The sequence below is a fragment of the Leptodactylus fuscus genome, chromosome 8 (genome assembly GCF_031893055.1).
Source record: "Leptodactylus fuscus isolate aLepFus1 chromosome 8, aLepFus1.hap2, whole genome shotgun sequence".
Classification (NCBI taxonomy): Eukaryota; Metazoa; Chordata; class Amphibia; order Anura; family Leptodactylidae; genus Leptodactylus; species Leptodactylus fuscus.
Window position 1 is genome coordinate 97,693,370 of NC_134272.1, and position 17,927 is coordinate 97,711,296.

Below are 17,927 nucleotides of genomic sequence, written 5' to 3' on the forward strand. Positions count from 1 at the left end.
GCTGTGTAATCATTATCTGGAGACAGCGGGGATTATCTGACAGGACTGCAGGGGGCGATACTTATACTGTATATACCCTGTGTCACTTATATACTATATAAGAGTTTGTGCTGTGTAATCATTATCTGGGGACAGCGAGGATTATCTGACAGGACTGCAGGGGGCGATACTTATACTGTATATACCCTGTGTCACTTATATACTATATAAGAGTCTGTGCTGTGTAATCATTATCTGGGGGACAGCGAGGATTATCTGACAGGACTGCAGGGGGCGATACTTATACTGTATATACCCTGTGTCACTTATATACTATATAAGAGTTTGTGCTGTGTAATCATTATCTGGGGACAGCGAGGATTATCTGACAGGACTGCAGGGGGCGATACTTATACTGTATATACCCTGTGTCACTTATATACTATATAAGAGTCTGTGCTGTGTAATCATTATCTGGGGACACCGAGGATTATCTGACAGGACTGCAGGGGGCGATACTTATACTGTATATACCCTGTGTCACTTATATACTATATACAGAGTCTGTGCTGTATATTCATTATCTGGGGACAGCGAGGATTATCTGCTAGAACTGCAGGGGGCGATACTTATACTGTATATACCCAGTGTCACATATACTATATAAGAGTTTGTGCTGTGTAATCATTATCTGGGGGACAGCGAGGATTATCTGACAGGACTGCAGGGGGCGATACTTATACTGTATATATCCTGTGTCACTTATATACTATATAAGAGTCTGTGCTGTGTAATCATTATCTGGGGACAGCGAGGATTATCTGACAGGACTGCAGGGGGCGATACTTATACTGTATATACCCTGTGTCACTTATATACTATATAAGAGTCTGTGCTGTGTAATCATTATCTGGGGACAGCGAGGATTATCTGACAGGACTGCAGGGGGCGATACTTATACTGTATATACCCTGTGTCACTTATATACTATATAAGAGTCTGTGCTGTGTAATCATTATCTGGGGGACAGCGAGGATTATCTGACAGGACTGCAGGGGGCGATACTTATACTGTATATACCCTGTCACTTATATACTATATAAGAGTTTGTGCTGTGTAATCATTATCTGGGGGACAGCGAGGATTATCCGACAGGACTGCGGGGGGCGATACTTATACTGTATATACCCTGTGTCACTTATATACTATATAAGAGTTTGTGCTGTGTAATCATTATCTGGGGACAGCGAGGATTATCTGACAGAACTGCGGGGGGCGATACTTATACTGTATATACCCTGTGTCACTTATATACTATATAAGAGTCTGTGCTGTGTAATCATTATCTGGGGGACAGCGAGGATTATCTGACAGAACTGCAGGGGGCGATACTTAAACTGTATATACCCTGTGTCACTTATATACTATATAAGAGTCTGTGCTGTGTAATCATTATCTGGGGGACAGCGAGGATTATCTGACAGGACTGCAGGGGGCGATACTTATACTGTATATACCCTGTGTCACTTATATACTATATAAGAGTCTGTGCTGTGTAATCATTATCTGGGGAACACCGAGGATTATCTGACAGGACTGCAGGGGGCGATACTTATACTGTATATACCCTGTGTCACTTATATACTATATAAGAGTTTGTGCTGTGTAATCATTATCTGGGGGACAGCGAGGATTATCTGACAGAACTGCAGGGGGCGATACTTAAACTGTATATACCCTGTGTCACTTATATACTATATAAGAGTCTGTGCTGTGTAATCATTATCTGGGGGACAGCGAGGATTATCTGACAGGACTGCAGGGGGCGATACTTATACTGTATATACCCTGTGTCACTTATATACTATATAAGAGTTTGTGCTGTGTAATCATTATCTGGGGACACCGAGGATTATCTGACAGAACTGCAGGGGGCGATACTTATACTGTATATACCCAGTGTCACAAATACTATATAAGAGTTTGTGCTGTGTAATCATTATCTGGGGGACAGCGAGGATTATCTGACAGGACTGCAGGGGGCGATACTTATACTGTATATACCCTGTGTCACTTATATACTATATAAGAGTTTGTGCTGTGTAATCATTATCTGGGGGACAGCGAGGATTATCTGACAGGACTGCAGGGGGCGATACTTATACTGTATATACCCTGTGTCACTTATATACTATATAAGAGTCTGTGCTGTGTAATCATTATCTGGGGACAGCGAGGAATATCTGACAGGACTGCAGGGGGCGATACTTATACTGTATATACCCTGTGTCACTTATATACTATATAAGAGTCTGTGCTGTGTAATCATTATCTGGGGGACAGCGAGGATTATCTGACAGGACTGCAGGGGGCGATACTTATACTGTATATACCCTGTGTCACTTATATACTATATAAGAGTCTGTGCTGTGTAATCATTATCTGGGGAACACCGAGGATTATCTGACAGGACTGCAGGGGGCGATACTTATACTGTATATACCCTGTGTCACTTATATACTATATAAGAGTTTGTGCTGTGTAATCATTATCTGGGGGACAGCGAGGATTATCTGACAGAACTGCAGGGGGCGATACTTAAACTGTATATACCCTGTGTCACTTATATACTATATAAGAGTCTGTGCTGTGTAATCATTATCTGGGGGACAGCGAGGATTATCTGACAGGACTGCAGGGGGCGATACTTATACTGTATATACCCTGTGTCACTTATATACTATATAAGAGTCTGTGCTGTGTAATCATTATCTGGGGACAGCGAGGATTATCTGACAGGACTGCAGGGGGCGATACTTATAATGCATATACCCTGTGTCACTTATATACTATATAAGAGTCTGTGCTGTGTAATCATTATCTGGGGGACAGCGAGGATTATCTGACAGGACTGCAGGGGGCGATACTTATACTGTATATACCCTGTGTCACTTATATACTATATAAGAGTCTGTGCTGTGTAATCATTATCTGGGGAACACCGAGGATTATCTGACAGGACTGCAGGGGGCGATACTTATACTGTATATACCCTGTGTCACTTATATACTATATAAGAGTTTATGCTGTGTAATCATTATCTGGGGGACAGCGAGGATTATCTGACAGAACTGCAGGGGGCGATACTTAAACTGTATATACCCTGTGTCACTTATATACTATATAAGAGTCTGTGCTGTGTAATCATTATCTGGGGGACAGCGAGGATTATCTGACAGGACTGCAGGGGGCGATACTTATACTGTATATACCCTGTGTCACTTATATACTATATAAGAGTTTGTGCTGTGTAATCATTATCTGGGGACACCGAGGATTATCTGACAGAACTGCAGGGGGCGATACTTATACTGTATATACCCAGTGTCACAAATACTATATAAGAGTTTGTGCTGTGTAATCATTATCTGGGGGACAGCGAGGATTATCTGACAGGACTGCAGGGGGCGATACTTATACTGTATATACCCTGTGTCACTTATATACTATATAAGAGTTTGTGCTGTGTAATCATTATCTGGGGGACAGCGAGGATTATCTGACAGGACTGCAGGGGGGGGGCGATACTTATACTGTATATACCCTGTGTCACTTATATACTATATAAGAGTTTGTGCTGTGTAATCATTATCTGGGGGACAGCGAGGATTATCTGACAGGACTGCAGGGGGCGATACTTATACTGTATATACCCTGTGTCACTTATATGCTATATAAGAGTCTGTGCTGTGTAATCATTATCTGGGGACAGCGAGGATTATCTGACAGGACTGCAGGGGGCGATACTTATACTGTATATACCCTGTGTCACTTATATACTATATAAGAGTCTGTGCTGTGTAATCATTATCTGGGGACAGCGAGGATTATCTGACAGGACTGCAGGGGGCGATACTTATACTGTATATACCCTGTGTCACTTATATACTATATACAGAGTCTGTGCTGTATATTCATTATCTGGGGACAGCGAGGATTATCTGCTAGAACTGCAGGGGGCGATACTTATACTGTATATACCCAGTGTCACATATACTATATAAGAGTTTGTGCTGTGTAATCATTATCTGGGGGACAGCGAGGATTATCTGACAGGACTGCAGGGGGCGATACTTATACTGTATATATCCTGTGTCACTTATATACTATATAAGAGTCTGTGCTGTGTAATCATTATCTGGGGACAGCGAGGATTATCTGACAGGACTGCAGGGGGCGATACTTATACTGTATATACCCTGTGTCACTTATATACTATATAAGAGTCTGTGCTGTGTAATCATTATCTGGGGACAGCGAGGATTATCTGACAGGACTGCAGGGGGCGATACTTATACTGTATATACCCTGTCACTTATATACTATATAAGAGTTTGTGCTGTGTAATCATTATCTGGGGGACAGCGAGGATTATCCGACAGGACTGCGGGGGGCGATACTTATACTGTATATACCCTGTGTCACTTATATACTATATAAGAGTTTGTGCTGTGTAATCATTATCTGGGGACAGCGAGGATTATCTGACAGAACTGCGGGGGGCGATACTTATACTGTATATACCCTGTGTCACTTATATACTATATAAGAGTCTGTGCTGTGTAATCATTATCTGGGGGACAGCGAGGATTATCTGACAGAACTGCAGGGGGCGATACTTAAACTGTATATACCCTGTGTCACTTATATACTATATAAGAGTCTGTGCTGTGTAATCATTATCTGGGGGACAGCGAGGATTATCTGACAGGACTGCAGGGGGCGATACTTATACTGTATATACCCTGTGTCACTTATATACTATATAAGAGTCTGTGCTGTGTAATCATTATCTGGGGAACACCGAGGATTATCTGACAGGACTGCAGGGGGCGATACTTATACTGTATATACCCTGTGTCACTTATATACTATATAAGAGTTTGTGCTGTGTAATCATTATCTGGGGGACAGCGAGGATTATCTGACAGAACTGCAGGGGGCGATACTTAAACTGTATATACCCTGTGTCACTTATATACTATATAAGAGTCTGTGCTGTGTAATCATTATCTGGGGGACAGCGAGGATTATCTGACAGGACTGCAGGGGGCGATACTTATACTGTATATACCCTGTGTCACTTATATACTATATAAGAGTTTGTGCTGTGTAATCATTATCTGGGGACACCGAGGATTATCTGACAGAACTGCAGGGGGCGATACTTATACTGTATATACCCAGTGTCACAAATACTATATAAGAGTTTGTGCTGTGTAATCATTATCTGGGGGACAGCGAGGATTATCTGACAGGACTGCAGGGGGCGATACTTATACTGTATATACCCTGTGTCACTTATATACTATATAAGAGTTTGTGCTGTGTAATCATTATCTGGGGGACAGCGAGGATTATCTGACAGGACTGCAGGGGGCGATACTTATACTGTATATACCCTGTGTCACTTATATACTATATAAGAGTCTGTGCTGTGTAATCATTATCTGGGGACAGCGAGGAATATCTGACAGGACTGCAGGGGGCGATACTTATACTGTATATACCCTGTGTCACTTATATACTATATAAGAGTCTGTGCTGTGTAATCATTATCTGGGGGACAGCGAGGATTATCTGACAGGACTGCAGGGGGCGATACTTATACTGTATATACCCTGTGTCACTTATATACTATATAAGAGTCTGTGCTGTGTAATCATTATCTGGGGAACACCGAGGATTATCTGACAGGACTGCAGGGGGCGATACTTATACTGTATATACCCTGTGTCACTTATATACTATATAAGAGTTTGTGCTGTGTAATCATTATCTGGGGGACAGCGAGGATTATCTGACAGAACTGCAGGGGGCGATACTTAAACTGTATATACCCTGTGTCACTTATATACTATATAAGAGTCTGTGCTGTGTAATCATTATCTGGGGGACAGCGAGGATTATCTGACAGGACTGCAGGGGGCGATACTTATACTGTATATACCCTGTGTCACTTATATACTATATAAGAGTCTGTGCTGTGTAATCATTATCTGGGGACAGCGAGGATTATCTGACAGGACTGCAGGGGGCGATACTTATACTGTATATACCCTGTGTCACTTATATACTATATAAGAGTCTGTGCTGTGTAATCATTATCTGGGGGACAGCGAGGATTATCTGACAGGACTGCAGGGGGCGATACTTATACTGTATATACCCTGTGTCACTTATATACTATATAAGAGTCTGTGCTGTGTAATCATTATCTGGGGAACACCGAGGATTATCTGACAGGACTGCAGGGGGCGATACTTATACTGTATATACCCTGTGTCACTTATATACTATATAAGAGTTTGTGCTGTGTAATCATTATCTGGGGGACAGCGAGGATTATCTGACAGAACTGCAGGGGGCGATACTTAAACTGTATATACCCTGTGTCACTTATATACTATATAAGAGTCTGTGCTGTGTAATCATTATCTGGGGGACAGCGAGGATTATCTGACAGGACTGCAGGGGGCGATACTTATACTGTATATACCCTGTGTCACTTATATACTATATAAGAGTTTGTGCTGTGTAATCATTATCTGGGGACACCGAGGATTATCTGACAGAACTGCAGGGGGCGATACTTATACTGTATATACCCAGTGTCACAAATACTATATAAGAGTTTGTGCTGTGTAATCATTATCTGGGGGACAGCGAGGATTATCTGACAGGACTGCAGGGGGCGATACTTATACTGTATATACCCTGTGTCACTTATATACTATATAAGAGTTTGTGCTGTGTAATCATTATCTGGGGGACAGCGAGGATTATCTGACAGGACTGCAGGGGGGGGGCGATACTTATACTGTATATACCCTGTGTCACTTATATACTATATAAGAGTTTGTGCTGTGTAATCATTATCTGGGGGACAGCGAGGATTATCTGACAGGACTGCAGGGGGCGATACTTATACTGTATATACCCTGTGTCACTTATATACTATATAAGAGTTTGTGCTGTGTAATCATTATCTGGGGGACAGCGAGGATTATCTGACAGGACTGCAGGGGGCGATACTTATACTGTATATACCCTGTGTCACTTATATGCTATATAAGAGTCTGTGCTGTGTAATCATTATCTGGGGACAGCGAGGATTATCTGACAGGACTGCAGGGGGCGATACTTATACTGTATATACCCTGTGTCACTTATATACTATATACAGAGTCTGTGCTGTGTAATCATTATCTGGGGACAGCGAGGATTATCTGCCAGAACTGCAGGGGGCGATACTTATACTGTATATACCCAGTGTCACATATACTATATAAGAGTCTGTGCTGTGTAATCATTATCTGGGGGACAGCGAGGATTATCTGACAGGACTGCAGGGGGCGATACTTATACTGTATATACCCTGTGTCACTTATATACTATATAAGAGTCTGTGCTGTGTAATCATTATCTGGGGACAGCGAGGATTATCTGACAGGACTGCAGGGGGCGATACTTATACTGTATATACCCTGTGTCACTTATATACTATATAAGAGTCTGTGCTGTGTAATCATTATCTGGGGGACAGCGAGGGTTATCTGACAGGACTGCAGGGGGCGATACTTATACTGTATATACCCTGTGTCACATATACTATATAAGAGTTTGTGCTGTGTAATCATTATCTGGGGACAGCGAGGATTATCTGACAGGACTGCAGGGGGCGATACTTATACTGTATATACCCTGTGTCACTTATATACTATATACAGAGTCTGTGCTGTGTAATCATTATCTGGGGAACACCGAGGATTATCTGACAGGACTGCAGGGGGCGATACTTATACTGTATATACCCTGTGTCACTTATATACTATATAAGAGTCTGTGCTGTGTAATCATTATCTGGGGGACAGCGAGGATTATCTGACAGGACTGCAGGGGGCGATACTTATACTGTATATACCCTGTGTCACTTATATACTATATACAGAGTCTGTGCTGTGTAATCATTATCTGAGGGACAGCGAGGATTATCTGACAGGACTGCAGGGGGCGATACTTATACTGTATATACCCTGTGTCACTTATATACTATATAAGAGTCTGTGCTGTGTAATCATTATCTGGGGGACAGTGAGGATTATCTGACAGGACTGCAGGGGGCGATACTTATACTGTATATACCCTGTGTCACTGATATACTATATAAGAGTTTGTGCTGTGTAATCATTATCTGGGGGACACTGAGGATTATGTGACAGGACTGCAGGGGGGGATACTTATACTGTATATACCCTGCTGTGTCACTTATATACTATATAAGAGTCTGTGCTGTGTAATCATTATCTGGGGGACAGCGAGGATTATCTGACAGGACTGCAGGGGGCGATACTTATACTGTATATACCCAGTGTCACATATACTATATAAGAGTTTGTGCTGTGTAATCATTATCTGGGGGACAGCGAGGATTATCTGACAGGACTGCAGGGGGCGATACTTATACTGTATATACCCTGTGTCACTTATATACTATATAAGAGTCTGTGCTGTGTAATCATTATCTGGAGACAGCGGGGATTATCTGACAGGACTGCAGGGGGCGATACTTATACTGTATATACCCTGTGTCACTTATATACTATATAAGAGTTTGTGCTGTGTAATCATTATCTGGGGACAGCGAGGATTATCTGACAGGACTGCAGGGGGCGATACTTATACTGTATATACCCTGTGTCACTTATATACTATATAAGAGTCTGTGCTGTGTAATCATTATCTGGGGGACAGCGAGGATTATCTGACAGGACTGCAGGGGGCGATACTTATACTGTATATACCCTGTGTCACTTATATACTATATAAGAGTTTGTGCTGTGTAATCATTATCTGGGGACAGCGAGGATTATCTGACAGGACTGCAGGGGGCGATACTTATACTGTATATACCCTGTGTCACTTATATACTATATAAGAGTCTGTGCTGTGTAATCATTATCTGGGGACAGCGAGGATTATCTGACAGGACTGCAGGGGGCGATACTTATACTGTATATACCCTGTGTCACTTATATACTATATACAGAGTCTGTGCTGTGTATTCATTATCTGGGGACAGCGAGGATTATCTGCTAGAACTGCAGGGGGCGATACTTATACTGTATATACCCAGTGTCACATATACTATATAAGAGTTTGTGCTGTGTAATCATTATCTGGGGGACAGCGAGGATTATCTGACAGGACTGCAGGGGGCGATACTTATACTGTATATATCCTGTGTCACTTATATACTATATAAGAGTCTGTGCTGTGTAATCATTATCTGGGGACAGCGAGGATTATCTGACAGGACTGCAGGGGGCGATACTTATACTGTATATACCCTGTGTCACTTATATACTATATAAGAGTCTGTGCTGTGTAATCATTATCTGGGGACAGCGAGGATTATCTGACAGGACTGCAGGGGGCGATACTTATACTGTATATACCCTGTGTCACTTATATACTATATAAGAGTCTGTGCTGTGTAATCATTATCTGGGGGACAGCGAGGATTATCTGACAGGACTGCAGGGGGCGATACTTATACTGTATATACCCTGTGTCACTTATATACTATATAAGAGTCTGTGCTGTGTAATCATTATCTGGGGGACAGCGAGGATTATCTGACAGGACTGCAGGGGGCGATACTTATACTGTATATACCCTGTGTCACTTATATACTATATACAGAGTCTGTGCTGTGTAATGATTATCTGAGGGATAGCGAGGATTATCTGACAGGACTGCAGGGGGCGATACTTATACTGTATATACCCTGTGTCACTTATATACTATATAAGAGTCTGTGCTGTGTAATCATTATCTGGGGGACAGTGAGGATTATCTGACAGGACTGCAGGGGGCGATACTTATACTGTATATACCCTGTGTCACTGATATACTATATAAGAGTTTGTGCTGTGTAATCATTATCTGGGGGACACTGAGGATTATGTGACAGGACTGCAGGGGGGGATACTTATACTGTATATACCCTGCTGTGTCACTTATATACTATATAAGAGTCTGTGCTGTGTAATCATTATCTGGGGGACAGCGAGGATTATCTGACAGGACTGCAGGGGGCAATACTTATACTGTATATACCTGTGTCACTTATATACTATATAAGAGTCTGTGCTGTGTAATCATTATCTGGGGGACAGCGAGGATTATCTGACAGGACTGCAGGGGGCGATACTTATACTGTATATACCCTGTGTCACTTATATACTATATAAGAGTCTGTGCTGTGTAATCATTATCTGGGGGACAGCGAGGATTATCTGACAGGACTGCAGGGGGCGATACTTATACTGTATATACCCTGTGTCACTTATATACTATATAAGAGTCTGTGCTGTGTAATCATTATCTGGGGGACAGCGAGGATTATCTGACAGGACTGCAGGGGGGCGATACTTATACTGTATATACCCTGTGTCACTTATATACTATATAAGAGTCTGTGCTGTGTAATCATTATCTGGGGCACAGCGAGGATTATCTGACAGGACTGCAGGGGGGCGATACTTATACTGTATATACCCTGTGTCACTTATATACTATATAAGAGTCTGTGCTGTGTAATCATTATCTGGGGGACAGCGAGGATTATCTGACAGGACTGCAGGGGGCGATACTTATACTGTATATACCCTGTGTCACTTATATACTATATAAGAGTCTGTGCTGTGTAATCATTATCTGGGGGACAGCGAGGATTATCTGACAGGACTGCAGGGGGGCGATACTTATACTGTATATACCCTGTGTCACTTATATACTATATAAGAGTCTGTGCTGTGTAATCATTATCTGGGGGACAGCGAGGATTATCTGACAGGACTGCAGGGGGCGATACTTATACTGTATATACCTTGTGTCACTTATATACTATATAAGAGTCTGTGCTGTGTAATCATTATCTGGGGGACAGCGAGGATTATCTGACAGGACTGCAGGGGGCGATACTTATGGCCAACACTGTAAGGGCTCTTCCTAGGACATCATGGTCTCCAGAGCAAACCAAAATTACCCTTCGGAGGGGCATAGGATGAGAAGACAACAGGGCACATACATAGAAGCTCATCAGATATAGGGTGGAAGGAGAGGAGCAACCAGACTGGCCAGAGCAGAAAATCCTTGCGCCACAACCTGGCCAACAACCGCACTCAGCGTACAGCCGGATATGTCACATACTAGGAGCTCATATGGGGTGAGGATGTAGGACAATATATTAGTGGCAACCTCCAGCTGTTGTGCCCACGTCCACTAGCGTGGCTACCCTCGAAACTCCTAAAGAAGTGACTGGAGCACGAAGGTTGCGGATCCCTACTCGAGAGGAATCCCAGATGGCAGCAACTCTTATCCTCACACGTCCTGCAGGATACTCATGGCTGTGTAAGTGTAATATACTATTATACATCCAGAACTCGTACCCTGTATCTCCTGGAGGATAGTCATACGTGCAATATATTACATGTAGAGAAGAACTTGTACCCTGTATATCCTGGAGGATAGTCATACGTGCAATATATTACATGTAGAGAAGAACTCGTACCCTGTATCCCATGGAGGATGGTCATACATGTATACGTGTAATATATAACATAAAGTGAAGAACTCGTACCCTGTATCTCCTGGAGGATAGTTATACGTGTATACGTGTAATATATTACATGTAGAGAAGAACTCGTACCCTGTATCTCCTGGAGGATAGTCATACGTGCAATATATTACATGTAGAGAAGAACTCGTATCCTGTATCCCCTGGAGGATGGTCATACATGTATACGTGTAATATATAACATAAAGAGAAGAACTCGTACCCTGTATCTCCTGGAGGATAGTCATACGTGTAATATATTACATGTAGAGAAGAACTTGTATCCTGTATCTCCTGGAGGATAGTCATACGTGTAATATATTACGTGTAGAGAAGAACTCGTAACCTATACCCCCTGGAGGATAGTCATACGTGTAATATATTACGTGTAGAGAAGAACTCGTAACCTGTATCTCCTGGAGGATAGTCATACGTGCAATATATTACGTGTAGAGTAGAACTCGTATCCTGTATCCCCTGGAGGATAGTCATACGTGTAATATATTACATGTAGAGAAGAACTCGTATCCTGTATCTCCTGGAGGATAGTTATACGTGTATACGTGTAATATGTTACATGTAGAGAAGAACTCGTACCCTGTATCTCCTGGAGGATAGTCATACGTGCAATATATTACATGTAAAGAAGAACTCGTATCCTGTATCTCCTGGAGGATAGTTATACGTGTATACGTGTAATATATTACATGTAGAGAAGAACTCGTACCCTGTATCTCCTGGAGGATAGTCATACGTGCAATATATTACATGTAGAGAAGAACTCGTACCCTGTATCCTCTGGAGGATGGTCATACATGTATATGTGTAATATATAACATAAAAAGAAGAACTCGTACCCTGTATCTCCTGGAGGATAGTCATATGTGTAATATATTACATGTAGAGAAGAACTCGTACCCTGTATCCCCTGGAGGATAGTCATACGTGTAATATATTACGTGTAGAGAAGAACTCGTATCCTGTATCCCCTGGAGGATAGTCATACGTGTAATATATTACATGTAGAGAAGAACTCGTATCCTGTATCTCCTGGAGGATAGTTATACGTGTATATGTGTAATATATTACATGTAGAGAAGAACTCGTACCCTGTATCTCCTGGAGGATAGTCATACGTGTAATATATTACATGTAGAGAAGAACTCGTACCCTGTATCTCCTGGAGGATAGTCATATGTGTAATATATTACGTGTAGAGAAGAACTCGTATCCTGTATCCCCTGGAGGATAGTCATACGTGTAATATATTACATGTAGAGAAGAACTCGTATCCTGTATCTCCTGGAGGATAGTTATACGTGTATATGTGTAATATATTACATGTAGAGAAGAACTCGTACCCTGTATCTCCTGGAGGATAGTCATACGTGTAATATATTACATGTAGAGAAGAACTCGTACCCTGTATCTCCTGGAGGATGGTCATACATGTATACGTGTAATATATAACATAAAGAGAAGAACTCGTACCCTGTATCTCCTGGAGGATAGTCATACGTGCAATATATTACGTGTAGAAAGGAACTCATATCCTGTATCCTCTGGAGGATAGTTATACGTGTAATGATATTACGTGTAGAGAAGAACTCGTACCCTGTATCCTCTGGAGGATAGTCATACGTGCAATATATTACGTGTAGAAAGGAACTCATATCCTGTATCCCCTGGAGGATGGTCATACGTGTATACGTGTAATATATAACATATAGAGAAGAACTCGTACCCTGTATCCCCTGGAGGATAGTCATACGTGCAATATATTACATGTAAAGAAGAACTTGTACCCTGTATCCCCTGGAGGATAGTCATACGTGTAATATATTACATGTAGAGAAGAACTCGTATCCTGTATCTCCTGGAGGATAGTCATACGTGTAATATATTACGTGTAGAGAAGAACTCGTACCCTGTATCCCCTGGAGGATAGTCATACGTGTAATATATTACGTGTAGAGAAGAACTCGTACCCTGTATCTCCTGAAGGATAGTCATATGTGCAATATATTACATGTAGAGAAGAACTCGTATCCTGTATCTCCTGGAGGATAGTTATACGTGTATACGTGTAATATATTACATGTAGAGAAGAACTCGTACCCTGTATCCCCTGGAGGATGGTCATACATGTATACGTGTAATATATAACATAAAGAGCTGAACTCGTACCCTGTATCTCCTGGAGGATAGTCATACGTGCAATATATTACGTGTAGAAAGGAACTCATATCCTGTATCCTCTGGAGGATAGTCATACGTGTAATATATTACATGTAGAGAAGAACTCGTACCCTGTATCCCCTGGAGGATAGTCATACGTGTAATATATTACGTGTAGAGAAGAACTCGTACCCTGTATCTCCTGGAGGATAGTCATACGTGTAATATATTACGTGTAGAGAAGAACTCGTACCCTGTATCCCCTGGAGGATAGTCATACGTGTAATATATTACGTGTAGAGAAGAACTCGTATCCTGTATCTCCTGGAGGATAGTTATACGTGTATACGTGTAATATATTACATGTAGAGAAGAACTCGTACCCTGTATCTCCTGGAGGATAGTCATACGTGCAATATATTACATGTAGAGAAGAACTCGTACCCTGTATCCCCTGGAAAATAGTCATACGTGCAATATATTACGTGTAGAGAGGAACTCATATACTGTATCCCCTGGAGGATGGTCATACATGTATACGTGTAATATATAACATAAAGAGAAGAACTCGTACCCTGTAACTCCTGGAGGATAGTCATACGTGCAATATATTACATGTAGAGAAGAACTCGTACCCTGTATCCCCTGGAGGATAGTCATACGTGTAATATATTACATGTAGAGAAGAACTCGTACCCTGTATCTCCTGGAGGATAGTCATACGTGTAATATATTACATGTAGAGAAGAACTCGTACCCTGTATCTCCTGGAGGATAGTCATACGTGCAATATATTACGTGTAGAGAGGAACTCATATACTGTATCCCCTGGAGGATGGTCATACATGTATACGTGTAATATATAACATAAAGAGAAGAACTCGTACCCTGTATCTCCTGGAGGATAGTCATACGTGCAATATATTACGTGTAGAGAAGAACTCGTACCCTGTATTTCCTGGAGGATAGTCATACGTGTAATATATTACATGTAGAGAAGAACTCGTACCCTGTATCTCCTGGAGGATAGTCATACGTGCAATATATTACGTGTAGAGAAGAACTCGTACCCTGTATCTCCTGGAGGATAGTCATACGTGCAATATATTACGTGTAGAGAAGAACTCGTACCCTGTATCTCCTGGAGGATAGTCATACGTGCAATATATTACGTGTAGAGAAGAACTCGTATCCTGTATCTCCTGGAGAATAGTCATACGTGTAATATATTACATGTAGAGAAGAACTCGTACCCTGTATCTCCTGGAGGATAGTCATACGTGCAATATATTACGTGTAGAGAAGAACTCGTATCCTGTATCTCCTGGAGGATAGTTATACGTGTATACGTGTAATATATTACATGTAGAGAAGAACTCGTACCCTGTATCTCCTGGAGGATAGTCATACGTGCAATATATTACATGTAGAGAAGAACTCGTACCCTGTATCCCCTGGAGGATGGTCATACATGTATACGTGTAATATATAACATAAAGAGCTGAACTCGTACCCTGTATCTCCTGGAGGATAGTCATACGTGCAATATATTACGTGTAGAAAGGAACTCATATCCTGTATCCTCTGGAGGATAGTCATACGTGTAATATATTACATGTAGAGAAGAACTCGTACCCTGTATCCCCTGGAGGATAGTCATACGTGTAATATATTACGTGTAGAGAAGAACTCGTACCCTGTATCTCCTGGAGGATAGTCATACGTGTAATATATTACGTGTAGAGAAGAACTCGTACCCTGTATCCCCTGGAGGATAGTCATACGTGTAATATATTACGTGTAGAGAAGAACTCGTATCCTGTATCTCCTGGAGGATAGTTATACGTGTATACGTGTAATATATTACATGTAGAGAAGAACTCGTACCCTGTATCTCCTGGAGGATAGTCATACGTGCAATATATTACATGTAGAGAAGAACTCGTACCCTGTATCCCCTGGAAAATAGTCATACGTGCAATATATTACGTGTAGAGAGGAACTCATATACTGTATCCCCTGGAGGATGGTCATACATGTATACGTGTAATATATAACATAAAGAGAAGAACTCGTACCCTGTATCTCCTGGAGGATAGTCATACGTGCAATATATTACGTGTAGAGAAGAACTCGTACCCTGTATTTCCTGGAGGATAGTCATACGTGTAATATATTACGTGTAGAGAAGAACTCGTACCCTGTATCTCCTGGAGGATAGTCATACGTGTAATATATTACGTGTAGAGAAGAACTCGTACCCTGTATCCCCTGGAAAATCCTCATCTCTTCCCACCATTTGGGCAGGTTTCAGATTTCTCCACCATTCTTTTACCCAAGCAGCGGCTCTTACCTAGGAAGAGAATCGTTTGTTTCCGGGCGGATTTGGCTTCTGTGCTGTTACTTTTGGTCATTTCGTTGCTTCCGCTAATCCTCGATTGACCCTTCACAGAGATTGTTCCTTTCTTTGTCAACATCAATATTACCATCATTTTGCGACACATAAAAGCCACGGCGGCCAGCACCACGATGTAGACTGCAAAACCACTGAAGATGCTGGCCTGGAAGGCCGCCCACTTAGAATGGAGGTTTGTGCACAAGGTGTAGTTGCCATTCAAATGATAGGGTGTAGAAGAGTTGCATAGTGAGCGTCGACCGGACATAGGGCTTAGAGGATATTCTGCCCCCATGGCAAATATCAAGGGTAATGCCACGCACACAGCGGTCAACCAAGCAAAACAAATCATTACCTTCACCACCCAAGTGCCGGAAACAGCCTTGAAGCGGAAGGGATGGCAAATTGCCATGTATCGCTCAAAACTGAGGGTAGCCACGTGGAAGATGGTGGCATAGCTGCAGGTTTCAAACAGGAAGCAATAAACCTTACAGGTGACATTCCCATAGGTAGAGGAAAAGGGAAACCAAATGACTGAGTATAACTCCACCGGCATCCCCAGCAAAATGACCAGCAGGTCGGAGCAGGCCAGGCTGATCATGTGCTCCGTCACTCCCTTCTGCAGGTAGCCCTTGTCTCGCAAAACCTTGGTGGTCTGTATGGTCACACTGTTCCCCACAATCCCAGCCAGAAGGATCAGTCCATAGATTACAGTCAGAGAGATTTTCACTATCAGTCGGACCTCAAAGTCAGGGATGTGGGAATGGTCGATGAGATGTCCACATGGATCCGGGGCCATTTCATTAGCCTCATAGGGTGATGTGTGGAGGGTCCCTGAAGACGCAGCCGTCCCCATAGTGTCAGGAGAGGCCTGAAGCCTGCGCCAAACTGTCAGGGCACATGAGGCGTTGCCATCACTAATCCTTTGTTACACATTAACCAGGAAGACCTACAGGTGGAAAGTACGAGAAGTGATTGTGATACGGAGTCAGGTGAGGGCGGGGGCCCTGGCATATCAGCAGGAAAGAACTCCGTCCCAGCCCCACAAATCAAAGTCCTGCTCACGTACAGCAGCGCGGCGGCGGCCACATTACCAGGCGCTGGCGTTCAGTCTTTCAGACAGATTGCTGGCTGTGTTGTTGTCGCTGCTGCTGCAGCGAAGTCTCCAAACCATTCCCCATAAACCCATTTATTCTACGAAATGGCCAAAATCCTCAGAGCTGCGCTCGTAATAAAACATCTCAGGCATAAAAGCAGCGCACTCCGGGAGGACACGCGAGGTTTCCAGGCAGCGTGCTGGGGATTAGATTGAATTACTGTAATTGTCTCATATTTCTTCCTCTATGTGACCCTTGAAGGAATCTTCAGGACGGCGGCGATCTTGTTCTGGTCTCTGCAGGACGCCTCAGGGACTCATTCCTCCCCGTGTACACACATCTCGCTTTGTCTTATGACGGAATCCATCGCAGCCGGTGACACTTTAATCACCACAGACCTGAGCGTGGACTCTGGTGCGGACATGGCTGGTGCGGACGTGGAGCCGATGGCGTCAAAGCGACATTTCTACACATTAACGTCATCCATATTGGGAGTTGCAACTTGTAAGGAGGTCAAAGTGTGTGTGCGGTATTACAGAAATACAAGTGTATACACAGACTAGAGAGTCATGCATACATATCTGAACAGACAGGC

At 42.6% G+C, this 17,927-nt stretch overlaps 1 protein-coding gene across 1 annotated transcript in view; it reads right to left on the minus strand.

Annotated features, from left to right (window-relative positions):
- Positions 1-17,091, minus strand: part of GPR39 (G protein-coupled receptor 39) — a 227,429-nt gene extending 210,338 nt beyond the window's left edge. Inside the window, exon 1 of the mRNA XM_075284744.1 lies at positions 16,194-17,091. Within this exon, the coding sequence (XP_075140845.1) occupies positions 16,194-17,091 (898 nt within the window). The remainder of the gene's footprint in view (positions 1-16,193) is intronic.
- Between the last annotated feature and the right edge of the window lie 836 nt (positions 17,092-17,927).